This window comes from Ammospiza nelsoni, chromosome 9 (genome assembly GCF_027579445.1).
Source record: "Ammospiza nelsoni isolate bAmmNel1 chromosome 9, bAmmNel1.pri, whole genome shotgun sequence".
Lineage (NCBI taxonomy): Eukaryota > Metazoa > Chordata > Aves > Passeriformes > Passerellidae > Ammospiza > Ammospiza nelsoni.
The window spans coordinates 15,594,118-15,604,560 of NC_080641.1; the positions used below are offsets into that span (position 1 = coordinate 15,594,118).

Here is a 10,443-nt window from a genome sequence, read left to right on the forward strand (position 1 = left end):
TATATAGATAACTAGGTATTATTGTCATGTGTATTTGAGTATAAAATAACTATTAATCATACATTTCAGATTTTGATCCATGCACTAATAAAAGCTCTGTCCACAACCGGCAAAGCAATGGCAGTGATATTCTATATAAACTGGATATGGAGACTACAACAAAGTGCAAACTGCCAGACTGGATGAAAGCCCAAATGAATAATTCATTTGCAGATGCATTAGGCTGTAGCACAGATGCAACTGAAGAGGAAGAAGATTACTTAGTTTATGATGGAGATGTAGGAATAGGCTGTAAATACAACAATAACTCAGAGAATTTGAATGCCTGTAGTTGTACAAGAGATATTTCTGGTATTTTAAACTTAGCCTGTTCTGAAGATAACAAAAACATAAAAGCAGCAGCCAATTATGAAACTCCTCTACAGCCTGAAGAATTCTCCAGTCATCACAGAGGCACCAGAGGAACAACTGCAGTTCCAATTGAAATGCCTGGAAGCGAAGCTTCCTTTCAGCAGGAATTACCTGTTGGCAGTGCCAGTAAAGCAGGCAGCAGAGAACATGGAACTACCTCCAAGATGTCCACGGTCCTCCTGCGTCATTTTTCTAGGGGAGAATTACTAAGCACATGCCCCTTAATTGAATGTGAGACAATACCGGAGGTGTCCTTTACTGAAAGTATCGATGACACCGGGAGCAAACCTGAGCCTTCAGAGCACAGCAGAGGCTCTTTAGTGTATGAACAATGGGCAGCCAGCTCTGAGGAGTATCCCTTAGAAAAGCACAAAGAAGTACAGGCTCATGACAAAAATGGAAACTCATTTAATGGGAATAGATCTGTTTCAAAGAAATCTATTTTTTCTTCTGGACAATGTGGGTGCAGACAAGAATTTTCAGAAGTGGTTAATGAGGCTGGAGATACACACACCTTTCAAAACATGAAAGATGAGAGAGCCCTGTTTAAGAGAACAGTTTCACCTTGTGAGCTCAAATATGGCCAAGGGCAAGCTCACTATTGCCTTCCTGACTTCTCTGACGCTGCTTCAGAAGTTCAAGTACCAAAAAAACCTGACAATATTACCTCAGTTCCTTCAACTGCAAGAGAAAAACCCTTTCCTATTTTGCAAAGTAAATCAGTACCTGTGAACAACATTTTGGAAAATAAGAATCACTTCAATTCTGCTGAAGTAGAGAACCAAGAAGAAAGGAGTATTTCAGAACTGCTGCAACAGCTACAGGTAATTAGGATGCTTGAAGAAATTCTCCATACTGGTAAGAGTGGTTTATTGTAAGGAGATATTCTTATCCCATAAAATCTAACATGACTAGCTCTATAGGCACTCTGTAAGTATCAATGAGTACATCATCTGACTCAAAAACTACTTTCACAAATAAAGTTCTGTGGGACTGACTTTATACAGAACTGTCATTACCATTATTTAAAGGCTGAGTATTATTTAATACACCAGTATTTAACAGTGGAGCATTGTTTGGGATGATAAAGCATCCTATCAAATCATTAGGAAATCCACTATAAAGTGTTATTTCTAGTGTTATATTTAAATATTTAAATTCACAAAAATACTTCAAATACATTTTTAAGAACAGCATTTTATTTTTTACTGTACCCACGTTAAGACATCTTTGCCTTTTTTCACATCTAACACACTTCAGCTACTGAGACTGGTATTTATTGACAAAGGATTTTTTCGGCAGTATTTCTCTTACTGTTGTGAGTTTATTTTAAAGCTTGTTAGTAATTAGATAACTGCTGCTCAATTTCATGCCCTGACATGGAGCTCACTCACTGAGCTTTACAGGTTCTTAATTCTGTTCCTAGATTTACATCTTAGTAAATTGCTTGAGATACAACAAGTTTTAATAGTTTTCCCTATTATTTCCTGGCTGCAAATGAGATGCTGACACAGCATGCTGACATCCAGAATCATATTGACCATCTGAGATTTAATGCTAAGGTAAATCTCTCAAAATACTTTTTTTAAGTCATTCTTTACCTCTAGCACTATGACTATCCCCCTAAAACTATTTCACCACCTTCATATTGTATTTCCCATTTATACAAATCCTCTGTATTTTCACAACACAGAGAAGTTTTTTAAGTATTTATACAATGAGACACTTTACACATCTGTCAACTCAGAAAATATATATATATTTCATTAATATTTTGTATTTTGAGTTAAAGTTTTTTGTCCAGCTCCATAAGTGTTCTATACATTGTATCTATAATGAAGGTTCTCATTTTAACAGATACTTCCTCAGTCAGACTTTGCAAATGCCAACATTGCCATTTCCTCAGGACACACTGGGACACCACCTGATGTCATCACATTACGTGCTCCTGTCCCTGTACAACCTACACATGGTTTGCTTAAAGCAAGTAAATAAAATTACAGTAGCTATGCAAATAACTAATGTAATTTGATTACATTTTTAGGCCAAATTTGCAATTGACCAATCTTCCCTTGTATTCCATAGGACTGCAGCCTGGAACAGCAGCATCAGCACTACCAGCAGCTGGGACAGTAAAAGCACAGTGTCTGAATCCTTCTGATTCACTGCCAGAACTAACACTAGGAGAAAAGATGTCTCAAATACTGAAGGATCAGACAGAGCAACTGACTAAGAAAGTAAGAGCTCTCGTTCAATATCCACTTTGCACTGATGCTCAAATTCCATACTCTCTTGGCAAATTGGTTTAAACATAATAATTAGGTCTAATATTTTGTCTTGAAGGTGGAAGACTTCTCTAAACATATGATCCAGGAAACACTCTTTTTACAAGACAAATATCTGGTAAATTAATTTATGTATTTTGAGCTATCTGAAATACACTTGAAATGGCTGTAGAATTATAATTTCTTGATGTTTACCTGAAATGGATATGTACTCTTCTCAATTCAGACTGAAGGTATGAGATTAGGAAGCAAAAATGAAGGTGTTCAATTCTTAAATCTTTTAAGGATTCTGACTTTAAACTATTAATAAAAGGCCTAAAGATGCCATATAAGTTAGGAATTTTGACATGTGGGGCATCAGTTCAGAAATAATTTTTATTATTTTACTTGGACATAATAGAGCAGCACAGAGTATTAGGTGAATATAAAATATGCAGTCCTGTTTCAATTCAGAGAACTACCAAAATTCTTACCAACAGCACTGCAAATAACATCTGGCTTACATAGCAAGACATAGTGACAGCTACTTATGCTAAGTTATCATGACATTTTGTATTGAAATATTTCTTATTGATGAAGGCATTAAATCAACTGAAAAGATACCTTGATGCCTTGGAAAGAAATTATTTAAAAGCTAGAGAAGAGCACCACAACTTACACCTGCAGAACTACAAGGACAAGCCTATCAACCTTGGAGAGTTTGATCCTGAGAGGTTAGAAGAAAAGTGCTAAGTAGTACATCAGTCTGTTTTCTTTGACTGTCTTACAGATTTTTGCTTCATTTATCCATTAGTTTTCCTGAAGTGAAAATGTTATCTTAATGTGGTAAGCTGTAAGTTGTTTGGCCAAAATTCACCTTAGGCTTTCTATGTCCTACTTGTAACTGGATATCTATTTGATTAATTCAAATACTTAAAAGGTACTCTGACAACTCCATACATTTTTTTTTAATGGGAAATGTACTGTGATGTCCACTATGTTTATCATGGTAAGAATAAAAGATCACTTTAGAGAGTTTTAAGTAACTGAGTTGTGATTGGATTTAGAAGGGTGGAAGGAGGAATATTCAGACTTGGCATGCTGCTTGAAGACATTGAGGAACAAATGGAAGGCAGCAAAGGCAGCCTGTCATCGTTACTGACTTCCTATGAATCTGCCCAGTCTTTCTGTGAGGTAACTGAGTTTATTGAACACTACAATGATTCTGTTTTATTGATGCAAGTCTTGAGAACCTAAGTGCAGTTGTGTGATTGTATGTTCTCCTCTAGTAAGAGCATGATGCTTTTAGCTAGCACGTTACTTCAAAAGAAAATATTTTTAATGAAATACTAACTTCATAATATGTAATTAACTGTAACAGAAACCTAAGTATAAAAACAAAACTATACTGAATGTCCTTAGTTCCAGTTTCAAAAGCATTTATTTCACAGTAAGAAAATATGAGTAGCTAATTTAACTTCTGCAAAGCTGTTTGGGGAATTAATCACTATCATTTTGTGGGAGGAAAAATTACTTTGTCCAAGATTACTTTGTCCATGATCTTAAGCTGCAGAATTACTAAAAGACCAAACAGTATTGTACTACAGAAAATTGAGTTTACTCCTAAGAATGGTAATATTTTCTCCCAGATCATAAATACACATACACACTCCCCCCCCTCAAAAAAAAAAATCTTACTGTCTTCTATAAATCTATAGGTAAATCTCAACAAATCCTTCCATAACCAATGTTTTAGGTAACTTGAGCTTCAGAGAAAAATGATAAGAGAGCCTGAGCAGATGCTGTTTGGTAGGAGTCATTCCTTGCAATGCAAGGCCCATGTACTCCTGTGTCTGTGCTTTGTTACTTTGTACAGAGCCTCACAGTTTCAAGCACCGCTGATCTCCCACAAACAAGAGGTACTGAAACTCCATCTTTTCACAAGAAGCATGAGGGAGAAAGAAGTCAGACAACTGATGTAATCCCACCAGCAAATCAACTTTCTTTAGAAGGCAAAAAGTGCAATCTTTGTCTGCACATGTAAGTGAAAACTTGGAAACAGCCGTTGAAATATTAATAAAAACATACATAAGATTAATTGCTGAATAAGAAAATTAGGATGACTGAAATCTGAAAAGCAACATGAATATTTCCAGAATAAAAAATCTGCAGAATTCTATAACTGCATATCCAAGAATTCCTCCTAGCCTGGTCTTCCTACCTTTCTCAGTCTGCAAGTATTTCCTGAAGCCAAAACACCACCATCACTTGTACCTAGGAGTTAAATCATCTGTATAAAATTCATGACAGCCACACAAATTCAGGATGTGAATAACTAGTCAGAGTACAGTGCCAGTAAAAGATAACTTGCCAATATTTGTGTGGTATTTTTAATTAAACAATAAAAGGGAGGGATGCAGATCCTTACAAAATTAACAATCAAAACCTTGTGAAAACTCTAAATACCATCTCCACCCTCCTGGGAAGCATTTGATAGCTGTTAAACACCTCAATGAGATTAGAAAAATAAAATAAGTGGTCCCCCCTTAACCAAGCTAAGGTTAAAAAAGAGAACTGAAGTAAGTTCCAGTAGAGAAGCAGAGCTTTTGGGAAAAAAATGCAGCACAGAGCACAGTCATATTAACCTAATTCTGTCAGATTATTTTGTAGGGTAGGTGTTAATAGTTCTCTAGTAAAATTCACCTAGCTTCCACTTTTTCCTCTGTCATTGAAAGACTATTAGTTCAATCTTCTGATCATTATGTTCATGAACAGGCAGAAAATATTCCAAATAAACTTGGTGATTCCATACACCCTAAGTTAAAAATACACATCAGGTAACTCAAATGAGGAACCTTGTTCTTTTTCTTTCAGAGGGTGCATCTCATATATTCCTCTAATTATCTAAAGGCATTAAATTAAAGCCTTAATAACAGTTCAAAGTTACTAAGATACCAAATCATATTTAATGTATGTTGTATCAAAACACTATCAGTGGTAACAGATGGATGTAGCTAAGATTTCATACTACTTTATTATTCCAATGCAGGATTATCAAGATCTCTACTTTTAAGCATTTTTAACACTTGTGGGAAGTCAGGGTGCTTTTGTCAGAATGTGTCCTTTAACTAAAGGGTTAATTATTTTTCAACTAGTTAATTATTAAACTTCTGCTTACCACCTTTTCAGATAACTGATACAAGTTATTTCTGTGAATAAATATGATTTATTCTTAGTTAAGAAATCAATCATTAGTATGATGTGTTAGAGATGTTTGTAAGTCTCATCATAGAAATATTAATATACAATAAAAATATTCTGTTTTCATGCTCAAAGAAATACAAATATCCAAGAAGAAAAAACTGGGACATCTCCACTCTTCATGCAGAGAAAACCAACTGATTTATCAGATACCAACCTGAGTAAGTCATGAGAGCATATAAAGGTGGGAACCACGCTTAAACCTGCTAGAGAATCCTGGGAATACATTCCTTTTATGTCTCAACATGAAAATTGTGGTTTTAACAGATGTTACTGCTTAGCAGAGCACAAAACACAGAATAAAAAGGAAACTGAAAAGAACACCAGGTCAAATTCACTGTGGAATTCTCAGTGACAGACCAAGAGGCAACAGACACATTGCAGTGCAATTTTCAGTTAGATATGAATGAAAGATTTTTAACTTGCTCAAGCATTGAAGCAGTTTGCTCTAGGGAGGCTGTGGCATATCCACTCTCAGAGACATTCAGAACTCAACTGGACAGGGTTCTAAGCAACTTCCTTTAAGTTGGGCCTGCTTTGGTAGGGGAGAAAATCAGATGACCTCCAGAAGTCCTTCCCAACCTGAATTACTCTATAAATCTAATTCAGCTTCCTAGATAAGTTTCCAAATATTGCCACTGCTCATACTTTCAAGAGCATGATAGTGACGTGCACACAATGCTTTGATTTTGCTTTTTCTTCTGATCTGCATTTATTTAGTGTTCTAGAAGATGATTCCAAGCTTGACAACTGAGACACTTCATATCAGCACTTCCACTTTCAGTTTTTGGAGTCAGCTTCATTTTTCTGCTTAAAAACAATTTGACCTTTCCACTGCAGAATATTCTGAAGCTTTTAGTGACTAGCATCTAAAGCAAAACAGCATGAGCTGTCCTACATTCAGTTTTAAGTCTGAATATCCAAGTTTTCTTACCTTTTGTCTATCAGTTCTCCTTGACCTTTTTGTGATATCCTCTTAATTTAACATAGCATCCTAGGATTATTGTTTGTACTGGTTGGTGCAATAGTTAAAGCAGTGCCATACTAGAGCTGCTCAAATTCTCATCCCATTCCTATTATGCTGCACTGTTCCCATAACACTGTGGACAAGGACATGGAGAACATCATTAAAGAAAAAAAGCTAACAATTCTTGGTCTGAAAATAAGCACCACCAGAAAATTACATTCAAAGCTTGCAGACAGGGCTGAAACCTAATCTTTAACTCAATCCTCACTCTCCTGGGGGTGAAAAGTACTTCCTCAAATTGCAGTAGTATTAATGGCAGCAAAAGGCTCTGAAATTACAGTGCTGAAAGCCAAATAATTACCTGAGTACATTAGCCAAAGCTTCTCATATTTCAGACCCTTTTAACTTATTTTTTGAATTTTAGGCAGTGATTCAGAAGACTTCTCAGCCTGTGATTCTTATAATGACTCACAAAGCAAGAACCTTGGCAACTGTGACACTCTAAGTTACAAATCATTAAATGTGAGATTATGTGGAGAGAAACAAGGTACAGTGATTGCAAAAGTATGAACATCTACAAGGAAACACTGCTTGTAGTTTTATTTTTCTAAACCACTCATCTCTTGGTTTCCAGGACTTAGATGCAGATGCCCCAGGGGAAGCAGAGATCAAGTAAAACTCAGGAATTATAAAGAGTCTGTTCAGTCTTGTACCCTGTGTAGAAGAAGGAGCTCTGGTTCATCCTGTAAGTGTGATGGGTAATTAACAAACACAGGCTAGCTTTTTAGGGGCAGAAAGCCACACTGCACACACCAGGCCACATTTAATTTAGTATAAGCACTCATTAGCACTGTAAATCCAACTTTTACACACCTGGTCAAGCTTAATCTCCATGCACAACAGATTGAACTTTCCCTGGTTCTTTATGAGTGGAAGCCCTTTCATCTTTCATTTATGACAGGAATATCTCATTTTGCAGAGCCATATGAAAGGATATGAAAATTAGGCATTACTGTGCCAAATTTTATAGTACCAGCCATTACCTAACGTAGTATAAACAAGTACTAAAGAACATTCCAGCTCTATCCTCACATTGTGTGACATGCAGCAAAGTCATGATTTAAAGAAAATAAATCATCTGAACATAAACCTTTTCAAGTCACTTAGACTCTCTCTAGCATAAGAAAAAATTGCTTAAAGAAAAATATAAAATTTCATCAAGAAGAAAGCATAAATTAACTATTTGTCTCTAGGAAGCCTGTGATACTACAAATCAAAGTAGTATTCATTATTAGGATTATGACACTGATGATTCTACACTTCCCCACTGCAGTCTTTCACTGCATAAAATTGAATATAAATCTGCATTCCATTTGCCAACCAAATTCAAGAGCAAACACAAAAAGGTAATCTGTCCTCATTTACAAAAAACTTGAAACATATTCAAGTTTTATTCAGCAGTGATAGTTACTTGGTCTTTAATTTATGCTAAAGAGAAAAAATATAAAGTACACAGAAAATTACCTTTTTTTTGTTTTAAACATGGCCTCAACTCCAGCTTATTCACAGAAGAGAATCTCCACTCAAAAGGCTCAAAAACCCAGTCAGCCAGATGAAGTTGTAACCAGACTTCATGAAAGGTAAGCTGTAGTAATAACTATGTAGTACAATAGAAAACCCCATTGTTGAAGACTCAGCATGGAAAAAACACCAGGTATCATAAGCAGGAATAATATTTTATCTTTTGCAGTACATGTTGTATATTAGAATTTCACTCCTTAATGAAATTAAAATATTTGCTTGAAGAACATGTGTAAACAATTCTTAGATTAGTTCTTCACTCCTAATGTAATGAAGAGTAAAAATGTAACTTCCTTAGCTGACACATTTAATAATGAAAAAAGAATTCACTTTAAGAGGATGTTCTCCCATTCAAAGATTCAAAAGCAGGCCTGTATTATTAGGATGCAGCTCTGTTTGCTACCAACTATTGCTCTATAAGTAATAATCCTACTTTTAATTGTTCTTAATATTAAATTACACCATGAGACAGAAACAAGCTGGATTCCTAACAGTAGCACAGACTAGACTGAAATGCAAACAAGTTCTGTCACAATATTTTGACAGCCTTACTCATTAGCAGAAATTGCCTGGAAGTTCAGCAGCTGTAATTGAGAGCTGCACAGTGGCAGAGAACACTGTGAGAGGAAGTTACAGCAGCAGCAGAGTGCTTCTATGATGAGAAACTTTTTCTTACTCTGCATCCTAGAACATTTTTTGTTTTATTGCAATGCAGATAGAATACAAATAATGATGGACTGTGCTTTACAATTGCATGGAAAATTCTACTTACCGTAAAATTAACTTGCGACCAAGTGCTGTCGAGGTGTATGTATGTGATTCATAGTTTAGAAGTTCTTTTTCTTACTTAAATGGTATTTTATTTATATATCATATCTTTAGGAAATCCTTTGTGGCTGCCAAAACCTGCTGCTCAAGCACATATGATAAAATTATCCTTCCACAGCAATACACACCCAGTAAGAAATCTGCCCAAAGAAAATCTGCAATCAACATCAGAGACAGAAATGCCAGTGATTCCTATTCAAATGTAAGACTTTTGAGTGAAAATTAAAAGCCACACATCTTTCTTGGAAGGATTACCTCCATACCTCATGGCACTGTAGAACATCCCATTCTTAGCAAGCTGATTCCTACAGTCTAGGCATGTGTAGTGCATTTGAGGGTAAGACAAGAGGGAGTTCAAACCCCAAGCATTTTGGCTTATATGTTACTATATTTCTTCATATAGATACATACATGTTTGTTGTGCAACTCAGTCCCTGTATAAAAAGTGAAATAGACAAAAAAATAGCACTGGATCTCATCTCTAGAATTGTGTTTCATATACTGAAACAAAGCCTAGCTAGACAACCACTATCAAAACCTCAAGAAAGCCTTCTCAGAAAGCCAAAAACATTCACCACACTGGAGCTGATACGTTAGAAAGGTGTAAATATCCCTCAGTTCAAATGAATACACAAAGAGAAACAATTAACAGATACTTCCAACTTGAATCCTCGATAGAATCCTAGTCTATCATGTGACAATTTTTACTTCTCAACATACATTCAGAGTGAAAATCATGGACAAAACCTTAAACATGATCTTTTTCCAGTACCCTGGAACGCATTTGCCTTCACTATTAACAAGGCCACATTTTATTATTTCCAACAGGTTTTAAGTTCTACTCTGGATCATGCCATAGAGACAGCAAACAGTTTGAAGGAAGCTACAGAGCGGATGGTACAAGCAGTTTCAGAAGATCTAGCTAAAGTTAAGAGAAAACAGTTTTAATTTATCTAGTTCAAATGCAGTATTGTTCTGCTGGTTCAGACTGAAGTGTTAGTATCTCTGCAAAAATCAAATGATGAACACAAACATGAAAAAGTCAGCTAGATAACTTAAGTTAGCTGTTCTGTACCCATTGGTACTAAACCAAACCAGAGCACAAAGGTATTCCACATTTACACTCAGTCT

The 10,443-nt window shown here is 35.7% G+C and overlaps 1 protein-coding gene across 1 annotated transcript; it reads left to right on the plus strand.

Moving 5' to 3' along the window:
* The first annotated feature begins 146 nt into the window (after nucleotides 1-146).
* On the plus strand, nucleotides 147-10,405 carry AKNAD1 (AKNA domain containing 1). Its single transcript, XM_059478091.1, is given in 17 exon segments — nucleotides 147-1,235; nucleotides 1,914-1,973; nucleotides 2,269-2,398; nucleotides 2,497-2,648; nucleotides 2,755-2,814; nucleotides 3,276-3,409; nucleotides 3,743-3,869; nucleotides 4,552-4,715; nucleotides 6,012-6,097; nucleotides 7,328-7,450; nucleotides 7,538-7,645; nucleotides 8,450-8,543; nucleotides 9,200-9,219; nucleotides 9,222-9,259; nucleotides 9,261-9,295; nucleotides 9,367-9,514; nucleotides 10,141-10,405. Coding segments are annotated over 17 exon segments (2,688 nt in total). The 3' UTR covers nucleotides 10,261-10,405.
* The last annotated feature ends 38 nt before the right edge of the window (nucleotides 10,406-10,443 follow it).